At 38.6% G+C, this 16,443-nt stretch overlaps 1 protein-coding gene across 12 annotated transcripts in view; it reads right to left on the reverse strand.

Annotated features, from left to right (window-relative positions):
* Nucleotides 1-16,443, reverse strand: part of PDLIM5 (PDZ and LIM domain 5) — a 136,417-nt gene that overhangs the window by 42,154 nt on the left and 77,820 nt on the right. For 4 of the 12 annotated variants that reach the window (XM_042049955.1, XM_042049953.1, XM_042049958.1 and 1 more), the window contains exons 4-11: nt 14,478-14,520; nt 12,809-13,194; nt 8,148-8,165; nt 7,690-7,862; nt 6,270-6,306; nt 3,947-3,976; nt 2,136-2,270; nt 1,239-1,355 (exon numbers count right to left, since the gene is read on the reverse strand). In XM_042049955.1, the coding sequence (XP_041905889.1) occupies nt 1,239-1,355; nt 2,136-2,270; nt 3,947-3,976; nt 6,270-6,306; nt 7,690-7,862; nt 8,148-8,165; nt 12,809-13,194; nt 14,478-14,520 (939 nt within the window). Of the gene's footprint in view, nt 1-1,238; nt 1,356-2,135; nt 2,271-3,946; nt 3,977-4,618; nt 5,643-6,269; nt 6,307-7,689; nt 7,863-8,147; nt 8,166-10,178; nt 10,196-12,808; nt 13,195-14,477; nt 14,521-16,443 lie in introns of those variants that run through there. The other 8 variants (XM_042049960.1, XM_042049959.1, XM_042049956.1 and 5 more) reach the window with 8 other exon arrangements.

A 16,443-nucleotide genomic window follows, 5' to 3' on the forward strand; every position in this document is an offset into this window, starting at 1 on the left:
TACTGGAATTTCACTGGTAGACATGAAAATCCATTACTGAAGTAGTACTTTTTTTCACTGCCTTTTTCATCTCAGGTTTGCTGCTTAAAAAAAAAAGAAAATCACCAGGAGTATTGCCATACATCTTCTGTGTTTGTTTTTCATCTTTGTTGATTTAAGAGAATTTGCTGTTGAAAACATCACAACCAAATCTGTACTGTATTGGCTCAAACCAAATGTCACCATGAAGGTACCTACCAGCCCCTATCATCAGCCTGCATCCCTTCCTGCCTAAGCTCATGTTAGCTCATGAAGGTACTCCCAAGACAACAAAAATGTCTTCAAAAGACAACAAAACAGACTTTTATTTTGATGTCAGATTTCTCCTCGTCTCTCAGCTAGTTGAGACTACTGCTTTAAAGGTTTAAAACTGGTCAATTCCAAATCTTAGTATTAGTTTTTCAGTTGCAGAAAGCCCACACAGGTGTGGGCAACGGTATATTCTTGTATGCTTTACTCAAGCATAAATGTCTGTCTAGGGCCTGGCAGGAACAGGAACTGTTTATTTAATTCTCATTTTTACAGGAACAGTGTTGTTCCATGTTTTAACTGTGCATGCTACCTGGAACTCAAAAAGCCCTGCACAATGTAACACAAACCATCAGAAAATGTTATTGACCTTCAATAAGAGTATCATAACCCTCCAAGCTACCATCACTGTCTTCTATCCAAAATTACTGTTGCTGTCTAGTACTCATAAATGACCTGCAAAACACCAGCAATCTGCCAAGGTAACTGCCAGTAAAACTGTGCAATGGCAGTGACAGGAAATTTGCTAGATAATCCCCTAGTTTTCTGTGACTGCATCACAGCACAACAGTGTGCTATTAATTAAATAATACACATTTTAGAAAATTACTTTTATATTTCTAAATCCATATTCACTTTTGAGTTGTTAAGACCATTGAAAAGCTACTCCATCCAAGTGATAAGGGCGGACACCCACTGACAGCGTACACACACTAAATAGTGTATCTTATTTTAACTAGTATCCATGAGACTGTTCATGAAGTTCCTCATTTTTATTTAATTTTTCTCCTTCCCCCTCCTACCATTTCCAGGAAAATCCCTAGTCACAGCAGCTTAATTAAGTTTATTTTAAGCGAATGACATACAACCCTCTCTCCTCCAAGACAGACAAATCCAGTCTAGAACAGGGTAGATTGTTAACTGAATCAAAACCCCCGTTAATGATTTACCTCGCAGGAGCTGGTGCAGCAATATGTTCAGAAAGTCTGGGAAAGGGAACACTGCCGGGGCAGGAATCTGCTTTTGGCAAAAGAGCAGCTGGAGGTTCTGGTCTAGCATTGTTTTCACTCCATTCACAGTAATAAAACCAAGTGAAGACACACAGAGAAAGAGATTTTTAATCCACATTAAAGTAGGATGAAGAACAGGAAACACTGTGCATGAAAATGTTAATAAACTGAAAAGAAAAAAAGAACCTGAATCCCAAAAAGCCTCCAAAAAGACCATGAAATTTACAGTAAAGTACAATTAAGAGGATAAATGATGCAAAACACACTTGAGAAGCATCACACTTTCAGTGAAGGCTGAGAGTGTCCTGCTGCTTTAAAACTCAGAAAGCCCAGTAGTATTTGACATTTATAAAGATGGAACACATAGATTTGGGATTATATTATGTGATGGAAAACAACTCTAGAAAATACTGAAAGTGACACAAGTGTTAGTGGGACTCATCCCAAAGCTTTATATGCTTTTTGCTACAACTTTTTGGAAGTGTTAGTTTTGTGAACATTAGAATATATATTTCTCAATATTTTTCATATCCTTTCTTTGATTCATTTGTTATAGGAAAAAAAGAAATCTAGAAAATGTTGTCTTGGAGTGCTCTACTTGAAGAAAAGCACCTGCCAGACATATCCCTGTAATACACCAAAAAAAAGTAAACTACAAGGTAGAGAGCAACCACAACAGTAAGTTTTGAGCAGACTAAATTAGCCACAGGGGCAGGTATTGCTGCCTTGTTTTTTTTTTTTCTTATTTTAGTATGCAGAATTAAGTATCTTATTAAAGCAGGGAGCCTTAAGTGCTGAAAATTATTGAACAGATTTAAGAATGACCAGGGAGCAGACCTCATAGGTGGTAAAGGTGTGGATGGAAATTCTGACGCAGGTGGCATCTCCAAAGTCGGGGTAGCTATGGAGTTTTTATTCAAATTAATACAGGTATCCTGGCTTCCTGCTCCATCAGGTAGATCTGCAGGTATGCTTTACATAGATTTATCACATGGGGGAGAGAAAAATAAATGCATGGTTTTAAGACAGGTTGTTTCAAGACTGACCAAGAGTAGGACAAATATTTTCCAGTCACTATGGATCAACTACACTACAAATCTGGAAAATCCTCACTCAGGACAATGAATTGACTCTACAGTTTAAGGCCAAACCCAAATCTGGACCTGGTTGCTGCAAAGGAGATGGTTAAAAGTGTACATTAAAAAAACAAAAAAAAAAAGACTTGGAAATAGGGTACTGCAGAAATAGAAATAATCTAAAACACAAACTTTATACAAAGGCTAGACATTGCCTTTCTGATTTTCAAGTAACTGGTTTAAAAGCTGCAATCTACACATTTCAGTGAGGGCTTTCTACGTCTATTTCCTGTCCTTCCAGCTGCTGAAGAGAAAAATCTATTATATCCAAACAAAAATGCCTAGTGGGTTACAGCTTAGAAATAAGCAATAATAAAAACCATACAGAGCATCTGTCTTGGACAATGGCTGCCTGAAAAGCTAAATATTATTAAATTGGGATCTTTTACTGAAGATTACTGATGAAAGAGAAGTTTCTATTTCATTGTCACATTCATATTTCTAGGAGATCTCCAAAATTTAAGCTTACTTGTTTATATAAAAAAAAAAAACACTCATAACATCTTTTCAAAGATCAGATGTATGCTGGGAATCAGACAAAAGAGCTAGGGCATGCTTTTCAGATACAAATGAAAAAGTGGTCCATTTTTGGAAACAGTAACAAAAAGTCCAAAATTTAATGCCAGTAAGTTCTGTGCAAGGGGATACTGGATAAAGAGACGGCATCTTTAAAGAAGTAAATGAAATTCATTTCACAAATTCATAAAATACTTTTGGAACTAGTGATTTTTTTTTTTACTATTACTTTATATAAAACTAGTAATTTGGTAGTCTTTCTCAAACTACTCTCATATCCTCAAAAGACAGACTCTATGATGATGTTTAATTTTAATCAAAACAGAAGCTTCTACTCTTTTGATTATTTAGAGAGGGTTTTTTCTTCTGTTTCTCACTACAGCAACTCACCCTTCAAAAGGGTAAGAGCTGGTAAGATAGATAAACATAACGGTAAGTTTAATAACAACATGAAAGTATTTTCATTACCTAGGGACATCTCCAGAACAAAACAATACCTGAAGGTCAAAGCATTCTGCCCTTAAAAAGAAACCTTTACAGAGAGTCTAAGTGATAACCTTTCTAATCTATCACAGTTTTCATTGCATTGATGTTCTCTGAAATGCCCACATTTCCTTCTGTTCATAAAGAAATTATATAAACCCAGCAAAACAATTTAAATACACTACTTCACACTCCTACTTTGATATGCAGTCCGCTATCAAATTATTATATTGTGGTGTATGTGCACTCAGTAACACACTTGGGTTTAGTAACACAATACTCACTGCCAAGTTATGTGATGGGGGGCACGGAAATTACACTGATTGGCACTTCTCATCAAAACACTCTTCAGTGAAATTATTAAAGTGAATGTTTTCCCCTGCTGTCCCTAAGGAGTTAACCCAAAAGGTGTGTAAGATGTGATATTCCTTGGTCCATCATTACCAGGTCAAATCTGTGCAGTGTTAGCCATCCAGACTGGTGACTGTTAGTGTTAGATAACTTATCTATTACCTGAAGTCTCCATTTTCTGTTTGTCTGTTCCTAAAGATAAAATGACAAACACCATAAGCTACTGCTGTACTGTATAGCAGCATAAACCATCTGAAAAGGAAACACAAGCTTAAAATGGTTCCAAAGGTCTCTATTCTTTTCAAGTTCCCACATTGTGCAAGAAAAAAACAACCCCGCCAAGTCCTCTGCTGAAGCATCTGTTCAGAGGACTAATTCCATCAAGGAGTGTGTAGGTCAGCTGCCTAAACTCCAAACCAATTGCAATAGTTCTCATTGAGCAGTTGTGAGAGACTGGGCTTTTACATGTGCTTCACAATTGACCTTTGTTTGAGGTCTGAAACATTATCTGGTTAAACAAGTGCTGCAAAAGCCGAAAGCGAGTTTTACTTCGTAGAATTCTTACTCCCATAGCCTCCCCAAGGGGTCAATAATTTTATTGATTTCTGCAAATTTCATGTCAATTTCGACAACACAAACACATATCCCACTTTTAACATGATCAGGAACTCTAATACTGTGATAGTTTTAAACAATTCCAATTGTTTCTACTATGCAGCTGGGATTTAATTGTTTCCCTTCCTGTAGGCTGTGAAGGTGCAATGAAATGTCAGCCCCATGCATGAGAAGACTATTCAAGGAGTCTGAGAGACTCAAAAGAAAAACAGACAGAGCTAAGATAAAAGCAACTTTTATTAAAATACTCTTCAAGCTTCAAAATGCATAAATTAATGGATGTAGCTACTATAATACATTATATTACAGGAGAACCATAGGGCTGTGAAGCTTTCATAAACACAAGAAAGCCTATAAGCTTCACTCTGTAATAAATAAATACTACTGTCTTATCTTGTCCCTGCTAGATGATGTCTTGAAGCTCTTACACAACAACATTCTGCTCAATTATTCTTTTTTTAAGTTTTCTAAAACATGAATACATTACTAGTCTAAGCAGCAGAATCTCTATATTGAGCTTTCACTTCAATTCACAACATTGGACTATAATTTTTTTAAATTTTTCTTTTCTTTCCTTAAAAGCAGTCTGTCTTCCTGTACTTTGTAAAACATTTACAACCACTCTAAAATTGACCTGCTGAAAATCTAGTGAAATCCAAGATAATTTTCCTTGTAGGTATGATAATTTGAAATAAGTGCATACGATCCCCTCTTCATCTTCTTCCCCCAGCCCCAAAATCAAGGTAATACAATTTCTTATGCTTTTGTTCAAAATTTTCTGCTTTTTAACAGCCTACAGTAACTCAAACTCAGCAATGCAAATGACTTCAGGCAGAAGAAAGAACTGAAACAGCCATCTCCTCCCCCACATTGGGAGATTCAGCCACCCAAGTTGTTAAGTTTTAAATATGTATTTTTTGCCAACGAATGATTAACACAAAAACATTTTCATCCCATTTTTTACACATCAGTAGGAAAGTGTTAGAAAAGTATAGAAAAGGCTAGAATTTCTCTCGCAGAAAGGCTACTGAAATACGTTTTCTTTTTTCATTTTTTTCTTTTTCTTTTTTTTTTTTTTTTTTTGCAAAGCAGATGGAAAAGAAGAAAGGAAGGAAGTGTTTGTATTTTGCTTTTGCAACTTGGGTAAAATCACTGGACATTAAGAACACGTGCTGAGACTTCATGGTGCCAGTCACGTAATTTTGTATATTTGGGGCTAAGGACGTGGATGGGAACCTTTTCCCTGTGGAAAGAAGTGATAGAAGAAAAATAAGAAAGAAAGAAAGTTTGTCTTAAGCAGTTTCACAAGTAAGCATGCAAACTCCATGCACTATTCCTATTGCATCGTCTTCCTCTCTGTCAAAAGGCTGGATCCAGTGTTAGTCAAAGTCAGTAGAGAAAGTCCCACTGACTTCAAGAACCATTAGATTTAGCCACTGGTTGGTGCTCATTTTGAACAATGCTTATCCCAAAGCAAGGAGACAGCTGACCATCACTTGCAGCCCACAACAGCAATACTTCCCAGCTATGTCTTGCAATCAGATCCACACTCACAAATCAAAAATGCCTGGTTAGACTTGGAAAAGGAAAACACAAGCTGACCTCATACAGGCAACCAAATAAGTCCAAGTTTACAGAAAACCTCTGCACAAACTCCTGCACAAACACTACTATTGGACTGCACCAATGGCTTTTAAAAGGTTTGTCTATGGAGCAAAAGATCTTGATTTTTACATGCTGAAGTAAAAGGCAAAAAAGGAAGGAACATTTTAAAAACACCCAGATGTCACACAAATGCACCAAACACTACAAGTTAAGAATTAAAACATGCAAAGTATTAAAGTAATAAAAATGTAAAACATCAACTCACTTAGTCTTCTTCCCAGCTTCATTTTCTGGTTCTTTCACTGAAGGAAAACAGAAAAATTTTATTTTCTAGGGCACTAAAGACACTGTACCACAACACTGAGATTCTCTCCTGTGCCAATGCATCCAGTACAGCAGAAAGTTACAACAAGGCTACTTAGGATTCTTTGAATCTAAATATGCCACAACAGACATGAGCTATGTCTACAAACTTCAAGAGCCCCTTTGCTAGTAGAACTGCTGAAAAGTAGCTCTGCTTGTCTCTGCTCTTCCCCTTGGCCCACTCTCCACACTGGCATTAGGAAAGGTGATTTGAGAAGGTGAAGATGAATGGAAATCACAAGGCATTTCTTTTGGATGAAGATCCAGTGGGCTTTTGTCAGGTGATAATCCAAGTGTCTGTTTGCAGCCAGGCTATTTCCCACCAAGGTTCTAGAGGTCTGCACAAGGGATAATGTAAATTCCCAGTCCTGATTTTAAGACTGGCAAGTCTAGTTGCAGTAATTTTCTTACAGCATTCGTCAACATGATAAATTCATCCTTACTGGGTAACAGGTTATTTGATGTTCAGGTCCCATACTCTGCCCTTACAATGACTGATGAAGGGAATTGAACACAGGACCACAAAACAATCAGGTCCAAATTCAGAATATTTATCCCACGTGGCCAATAACCTTTATTTTGGGAGATGTTGTCACTGGCTTCTAGAAATAGCTGATTTAATCAAATCTGTCCCAGAGAGGAGGTCCAATTTCCTCAATGCCGCCTTTACTGCAGCTGTATCTGTGAAAAGCTGAAGAATGAGAGCTCAAAGCCCCTGATGGCACTTCTGGTGGCCTTCACACAAAATCACAAATCTCAGCCAGTGAATCATGGCTGATAGCATAACACGAAATTGAAGTTTCAGCCTAAGATTGTACGACTGGGAATGACCTTCACCGCATCACCTGTTCCACTCCACTAATATATGCAACCACACCATAGCATAAGCAGAGGATGGAAACAAAACCCGGGAATAAACTGAGGAACTATGGATTTATGTTTCTGATTGGTTACATCATTGCAGATCGCATACTTTTGTATGACTGACTAAGACTTTCAACATGCCAGAAAACACCTAATTTTTCTGAAGCATTAAATTTGATCAGGAATGTCACCATTTGGTGATACGGGGAGTGGGGAGGGGGGGAGAAAAAACAAATACGTATCTTTCAATATCTTTGGGAGTAGAAATGGAAATTTTAGGATTTCATTCAGCTCAATCAGGAATGACGACCAGTAACATACATATCCCGAACTATTTAGTAATGGCAGGAGTTTTGTAGCAATATTTCCCTTTCACTATCTCCCCTGACCCCCAGCTTTAAAAACTCCAGTCTGTCCAGGGGCACTGACTATGAGTCCACTTGCACCGAGGTACTCACTGTGATCAGTGCCAGTGATCTGGGCGAGGATGCGGAAGGAGCGGGACTGGGTGGTGCCGGTCCGGGGGTGCCAGTCCTCGGTGTCCTCAATCAGCCGCTTCTTGCTGGCGTCTCTGTGGGTGGGGGTGTGGTAGAACTCCGTGTAGGTGTCCACGATGTGCTTCCGCGGGGGGCTGCGCCAGGGACACAGACAGCAGTGAGTGCAAGGGTCAGAGACCAGCTCTGGGCAGCTACAAAGGCACAACTGTGACTTTTCAGGGCATTTAAAAGCAGCTTCTGCGCTGGGATGCAGAAAGGAGCAGTTGAGGCCCAGCTAAAAACAGATGCAGCTTTCCGAACCAAACGCACCTTTGTAATTACTCTAACCCAACTGAAATATTTCTCTTTGTTTCACTGATGGAACATTTGAAACAGTAAAAGACAGTATTATCAAGACATCTACACGTTTAAACTTTTACCGTTTGGGTGGGTTTTTCCTTGGAGATGACAGAGTAAGACAGCAAGAGAAAGTTTTTCCAGCATAAACAGGAAAAGGAGAAAAAGAAAAGAAGAAATAAAGTCAGAAAGCTGAAACAGAAATGTAGCTAGTTATTCTACTGAATTATTATTCAGTAGAATTATTATTAGTTTTGCAAGAAAGGGCACTAAAATCCAATAGCGGTATTCTCTTCTACCACTAAAACCACTGCTCAGAACTCCCGTACTTTAATTAAACTCATGGTGATTTCCTTACAGGGATGAGAGGGGAATTTGTTTTGGTGAAGCAGAGTAGTCTACCTAGCTTAGATCAGGTGCCCCCTGACAAATTCTCCCTTTAGCTCCCAAGGGGCACAGCACAGCTGTGTGAACATGCCAGGGCCACCCAGTACACACTAAGTCTCCTGCACTTGGCAAAGCCTGGATCAGAACCAGGCCATCTGAAAGCACAGATGGCCACGTTCTGGAGCATAATGAGGAGGTACCCCCTCTGAGAGACAAAATAATTGGGTGATTGTTCCACCTGGAAATTTTCCCTACAGTAACCCACAGGCTATTATCAATCCTTGCACTACTAGACTTGCAAGAATACAGGATATAAAACCTTTGATTCCAGTAAGTGATGTAAAGAATGTGTAATTGCACTGGTCAATTTGGGGAAAGGGAACAGAAAATTCAAATTATATAAATTACTCCTAAACTCTACATTTGTTATTCCAAAGCATTAATCTGTTAATTTATCCTAATCTGTAAATTAATCCTCTAAGTGTGCATTTATTTTTACATAATTTACAGAAGGAAAACTCTGAAAAACTAGCTCCTAGGACATAAAATTTCTAATCATTATTAAAAATCAAAACCCAACAAAACTTTAAAAGTAAAAGCAACTTTCATTTTTGGCACTACCTCCTCACTGTACTTTTATGGTTCAAAGTATTTCTGGGGAAGAAAGGTGGAAGTATTAGTGAGGAATGATGTTAACTGTTAACAAGTAAGAATTAGGCCCGTTCAATGAAATGCATTAGTAGAAACTTAATCTTTAAAAAAATACTTAATATTTGAAAGAATGTGAAAGGTACAGTACAAAATTATATCAAAAGATTGAATTTATTGACAGACAGTATTAGTGAAGTGCATGTATCACATATCAAAGTTACTAAGAGAGAAAAAGGTATAGAAACAAAGGCAGCAGTAATTCCAGGATGGAGAAGAGAGAAAAATGAAGTAAAGCATCTTAAACAGTTAATAGCAAAAATGAAATCTGAAAGTTAAAGCAGTAATTAAAGGTGTGGAAATACATGAAAATGTAATTTTTTACATGCAGTTTACTGCATTCTAGCAACTACCCCAGTGAAATAAGTAGTCTTTCACATTTGTTGAAAGTGGTACGAAGAAAAAAATCCCGATGACTTCTCTGGTCTTACTGGTCTCCTTTCTAAGGCTTAAGACTCTACTAGTAATGACTCACTGAGGCAACAAGGTGGTGCCAGAGACAAAGGAAAATTCAATCAGACAGGCTCTGCTTTACTCAGCCTTGAGGCACGGCAAGAAAATACAAGCCAATAAAACCTCAATCATTTACCATCCTAATAAGCACAAATCACAGTATATGGACGTTAGTTTTACTTTTCCTGTATGAATTCAGAATTCAGCCCCTCATTCCACAGTTCTCAAAGCAATTTTATTTTTATACTGTATTTCACCACTTACTAGTTGTATTACCAACACCAGTGAACCACAGTCGCACCAAGAATTTATCAGTACACACAAACACCACATGAATGATTTGTAGAATAAAAATAAGCTGCAAAATGTAGCTCAGTGAAAAGCAAAATCACATCATGTCCAATGCAGATAAAAATAATGTATTACACTAAGAAAAGCTGAAGCTGTTTTGCAAAATTTAAATATAGAACTCTGTAAGAGCTGTAATTTTGCAAAACAAGAATACATGCTGGTTATTCCAATAGGAAAAATAACCATAATTCAAGTCCAGTGCTGTTGATACTAACTTTGTCGCTGCTGCTATCTGCAAGGGAAAAAAAAAAAGTATTTGATGTGTTAATGAATTCTTTGCTTCTTAAAATAGTACAGGAGTTTCCAGATCCAAGCTCTGGTAAAGCCATGTATCACGTAAGTCAAACTTATAATCATCAAGAGAACCTACAAGAGAAAATTTTAACCCAGCTGAACTTAAACTGAGTGAAGCCTATGGACATCTTACCTCTTTTAAGCAGCAGGCACATCTTCATGCAAGAGCTGGCAAGAAGGTCTTGATAAAAGTGCAATTGCACGCAGGCTAGTGAAGGCAAATTGCTTGCTTTCTAAGGCAGAACTAAACAAGGGAAATAAAACTTCCTTTCCCGTCCTGAAGTCAAACAGTTTATATCCTGAATGTTTTTTGAGGGAAGCCAAGAGGAAGGGAGGAAACTGTGAGTATAACAAGGTGCAGGTCTAAAGAACTGCATTTGCTAAGCAGTGCCATCTATGAACAAGGTACAAGTTGGTTTTTACATATGTTTTGAGAAAACAAATCATACAAAACACAGAAGAAAAACGGAATTTATTTCAGACGCGTCAATTATTCCAAACTTCAATGATTCTGATATTTTATGGATGTCACTGATAAAATTTTAAACAGGGAGATATTTAAGCAGGACTGTAGACATTTAACTTTTCTATGTAAAATTAAGCAGTGTAGGAGCAGACCAAGATAACCACCTTAGCGGATTTTGTCTGCTTGTTTTTGTTTCGTGCCTTTGGACTGCAAGACACTTAGGCAGCCCAAACACAATATGGGTAGTTTATTTTGCAGTAAGAAAGACTGCAAAATAAAGTGGGTTTTTACAGCTCTGAAATGTTTTCAAACTTTTCCAAACTAGATCTGCAAGTCTGACAGTGACACAGGGATTTCTTCACCCCTCAGCTGTGATTATTCATCCACTTTGATGGTATTATTCATCCTCTAAGTAAGGTAGGGCACATAGCAGTGCTCACCCAGTCATCCTATCTTGATTGTAAAGTGCTTACTCTATGCCTGCAGCACTTCCTTTCAGAAGACTTAATTTTGTTGCTATTGTTCCTCTTTTTCAGTACTAATTGCTGCTTTTGAATACTCCTTACACAGTTATTTGCTAAAACAGTATTCCTGGAAAGATAAGAAAAGGTTGGCCAAAGTGTATTCAACAACTGCACCAGCAGCGAGCAAGTCCTTGGGATCTCTCAATTTCAGCCCACTTTATGCAGACTGGATTCCTGCCATCATCTGTTTAAGAAAGGGCTGGAAGTTACCGTGACTACAGTGCAATATAAAATGCATACAGGCTGCATTATGAGTCCACATATGGAAAATGTTCGTACTACAATATGAAGGGAATAGGTACCTAAAGAAGTATTTTTTTCACCCCTTAAGAAAGTCAACTGACACTGCAATTTATTCAGTATTTTAGTTGTCATGGACATTTACCTCTTTGTAGGGCTCTTTATATGCTTTATATATTGAGAGAATATCAGAGGAGAGAGGCACAAAGCCTGTTCTTCCAGCGCCTTTCTTTTGTGGGATGGGAAATAGTAACCACAGCTTTTAGGTTTTAAGCCCAGGCTAGGTTCTTAAAACTGAAGAGAAACCTACAGGTCCCCTCCTGCCCTTTTTATTACTTAATTCAAGTGCTGGACACCACTGCTGGTCACAGAGGCCAACTGGCATGGGACTGCTCATGCCCAGCCTCCTCCTCTCCCTGCAGCACAGCAGGCACTGGGAACCTGGGGTGCTACAGCTCCCAAGCCCTGCCCAGGAATTTCTGGGAGAGCCCAAGGCATCCCCAGCCAAAATCTTGCGCAGGTCTGAGTTCCCAGGACTGCTGCTGGGCTTAATTTAGTTTACTAATCTATTGTTTACTAGTCTAGATGGTACACCATGATAAAGGCTTTTATGTCTCTTACATAAACGTTAAATGTTCAGTCTCTGATGCCTACTTTAACATAAACAATTATTTGAATAAGGAAATTACTCACATTTTAAATCTGCATTGCTTGTTTAGGGTAAAATGTAAAGTTGATGTATTTACACTATAGCATTGCAAAAAATGAGCTCATCCTCAACAGCTTCCTTGCACACATCTTAAAGGTTCTCCTGTGTTGTGCAGAGAATTAATGACACATCTGTCCCTTGGCCTCCCTTCTGGGACCTTTTGCCATTGGTTCTGCCAGGGTCATGGTTGGTCTTCCAGAACGTCTCATTCCTGGCCATCACAGCAGCCCACTGACCCTTCTTGACAGACTGCTCTGCATTTTTGAGTGCCTGCTGCTTTCAGTCACCTTAGTGGGTGTCAAAATACACAGTGCAACATTGAAATTAATACCAGGCTTGTTGTAAGGTCTAGAACATGTGGTGATAGAACACATCATGTAAAGCATTCCATGGTCCTTGCTCAATTTAGCAGTGACACTGTATAAACTGACGTGCCACACATGAGAAAAATCATCACCAGAAGTCTATCTGGGCCCTCTGAAGCAACACTTTTAAAATAATTCCTGAGAGATCGGCTACTGAGGATTAAGCTGTGTTTCCTTAGCCCTCAAACAAGCCCGGCTTTTTTCCTGTGAGGAAACACCCTCACAGCAAAAAAAAAATCCCACCTACCCATTTTGCTGTTTACTCTCCCCCTGGTTCTCTCTGCCTCCTCGTCGCGGCCCCTCGGCTGCGTCCTGGGCGCCGTCGGCGCTCGGGGCGGCACCGTGCTGCCGTGGGACAGGAACTGCAGGTTTAGGAGCGCCCGGCACCGGCGGCCACGGCTCAGCGTTAGGCTTGGTGTTAACATGCACTCCGGGCACGGCACACGGGGATGCGGCCGACGCCTGCGCCGGCGTGAAGGCGGAGGACGGAGATGGGATGGAGGTGACCTTGGAGGAGGTTACAGCTCCAAACGGCCTCGGTGTCTTATTGAAAGCCACGCTGGCTGTGGCAGTGACTTTGGGTGCAACAGCAGAGGCAATGGGCACAGGCTTAACTACTTCGGTAGGCTCTCCCTATGTGGGATGAAAAACAAAACAGAGACACACAAAACCACGGCAAACGCATGCACATTCCTCAGCAGGGATTTTAGCTGCTCTCGGGGGAGATGACCCACCTAGCATGAAGCACAGAAGCAAGCTTTACCAAGACTGCAGCCATGAAATGTATGGAAAACAACCCGAGCCGTGCATTTGGGGAGGAGGAATGATCCAAACATGCACAATCCATATGAAATTCCACAATGCTAACTCCTCTCAGCATATCCAAAACACACACTCCACAAATCAAATTCACAAGAAACTGAAAAACCGCTCTTTTGCAAAACCCAACGGGTAACTCATGTGGAAAAAAATAGAGTTTTTTAGAAAAATCCACATTACACATCTCAAACCCAATTCGAGATATGCACTTTCCCCATCCACAAATGGAATGTGCAAGTGTTCACATACTATACACACTGCTCTGTTGGTAAGACCTTTAAAAGCAGAATGAGAGCACACTGATGCTCCCCAATGTCTCCACGGACCCTTGTCAGATCAGATCAATACACTCAAGAAATCTGATTTTGTTTGGTTGGGGTTTTTGTGCTGGGAATTACACCACAAAATGTTTTAACATTGTGGTTCCCAACATGTGGCCTTTAAAGGTCATGGTCAGCAGAACAGTAATATACTACCCATTATTTATGCCCACTGGAGAGGATTTTCAAGTTCAGGCTATTTATAAGTATTTTCAAGCTTGCAAACAGCATTTTTATCAAAATGGGGATTTTAAAACTGCTGCATAGAATAAAATATTAGAAGAACAAATAATTCTCCAGGGATTTAAGGAAAGTGAGGGGAGTTGTTCTCTGAAATTGTAGTATTTGTATAAGCTTCTCTCACATACCAGGAAAGATTTCAGTGTCCATTAAAATAAACAAATCCCCACAAAAAATTTTTAAAAATTACTGCTGAAAAAATTCTACCTGCTTCTGTTTCTCTCTTAGGTACAGAGGGAAAACACCAGCAACATCTTTAAAAAAAAAAAAAAAAAAGTTCCAAGAGTTGGAGAATAACATTTATTCACCTTTTTCTTTTCTTTTTGATAATCATTTCCAGGTCTCTCCATTCTTTTTTTAGGAGGGGGAAAAAAGTAATCAAAGATCCAAATGCTGCAATACTCTTAATGTAACATATGGGAAACAAGCATGTTATACTGAAATTTTGAATGACAGTGCTTATCAACAACAGGGTTTGACAGATGGGTATCAGTTAGTGCCACATGCTACATTTCTTGGTTCTGATGAAGAACATACCTTTGGCACATGAATAAGATCTGGTTTTTGTATAGAAGACACTCTGGAAAAGAAAAACATAAACATAATTGTAAAAACCAAATTCTTTAAAGTTTAAGCATTTCCCACTTCTAATCACCACATCTACCCACAGATAGATAAAATATTTAATTTTGTTTCCTCTAAAGGAAACAAGAAGTATTCAAGTTAAATTTACAACACTATTGTTAATACAAGGAAAAGGCAAAACCAAACGGAATTAATTTGTCCAGATACAGTGTTAGGAATTCCAGCATCTAGCACCAAGTACTATTAGATTTATAAATTCATAATTCTATATCATCAGTTCAGAGACTTCAGCTCCAATCTGCTTTCTGTTTTCCATTCTTTTACAAGAAACTGTCACATAACTCCAAAGCTCTGGTCAGATAAATGTCATTTTAAACAGTGCATAGCTGATATACAGGCTTAAAACGGAACGCTTCCTTTTAGAACAACACAAATCCTCCCGTAGAACTTGGCAAATTAAATAATACAGAAACTTTTTACACAGTCTTTCGTTTTCAAAAATAAGGTTAATGTCACCTGAATTCTACAGTAGATGGCAAAAAAATTTTCTCCCAAACAATGGACACATTGAAACTACCATGGAATGGTGGGAAAGGAAGGAAGCATGGCAATGAAAAGGATTAAGTAGATAAAGAATTGACAGATTTTATAATACCTAAATTGAAACGGCAATGTAGGTAAAAGGCATTTCAGTCAACTGGGTTTTTTTTCAGATTTGCATAGACTTATATGCAAAAATACACATACATACACTAAAATAAAAATGTATTAAAAACCCAGCAAAAAAATCTGATACAGTAACATTTTGTTTTCAAACATTGCTGCTGATACACTTGAGTGTTTTCATGCTATTCTGGCAGAAAATTGGCCTTTTGACACTTTTAAAACATTTGTGGCCATATTTAGTTGCTGCTCAGATAAGCAGTCACCTTTAATGATCCAAGAACCAGCAATAACACCCTGCCTGAAATCAAAAAACCCTGATTTCCAATGCATCTTCTGAACAAGGTTTTGAAAAGCTGCAGTTGGACTCATTTCCAAAAGACAATTTGCTAGGGAGGCAAAAAGGTTCCTTAATTGGAAATCAGCTAACAGAGGCTACAGTTTTAAAAATACTTCTACTGTATGAACCAGCTTTTCAGTTTTTACCAGGAAAACATGGAGAGCTACAATTGAATTACATACACTCGTTCCCTTTAACAACCCTTTTTTTTATTTTCCATTTTCTCCTCTTTTTTTTTCTGCCCCTTCTTTTAACTATTTTGTTCACAATGCTTATTCCTTCCCTCAGAGTCATTTGGCCCTCACGGCTCATCGGATTCCAGCAACAGGAATCCTGATGCAGGTTCAGTATGTAGCTTACAAAAAAGGGACATATATATAACACAGATGCCATGCTGGCAGGAAAAAGGAGAAAAAAAAAGGAAAAAATAAAGGAAAAAATGTATAGTATGAGAAGATGATGTTCTGCCCTTCGCCTTCCCCACTCATGCATTGCTGCTGACACACATTATATCCACATCAACAGCAATTCTCAACAGGGAGAGGGTTTTGTCTGCTCTGGGGAACAGGTCCCTTCTCCCCTTTCTCACAGAGTGTGCAGCCTATGAAAGCCTGACCTCTGGCCCTCCACAGCGCTGGGGTGCATCATTAATCACTCCTAATTGCAGAGTTGTCAATTTGCAGCAACAAAAGCAACAAGAAAGGAAAAAAAAAATGCCGATACATATGGAAACTTTTCTTTCTTTTTAAAGACCATCTCTATCTTAGGTATACTTTTTCATTTTTAATACAGTAACTTGGAATGTTTTATGTATTTATTAAGCTGGTCCTACAGGAAGAATTAGGAAGACATTAATTATTCCAGCCAACTATCATATTTCATGCTTGAGAAAAAAGCTTAGCTAATTCTGGACTT

The sequence above is a fragment of the Corvus kubaryi genome, unplaced genomic scaffold, assembly GCF_017639235.1.
Source record: "Corvus kubaryi isolate FWS band 111438036 unplaced genomic scaffold, C.kubaryi_AGA036_p1.0 71, whole genome shotgun sequence".
NCBI classification, from domain to species: domain Eukaryota; kingdom Metazoa; phylum Chordata; class Aves; order Passeriformes; family Corvidae; genus Corvus; species Corvus kubaryi.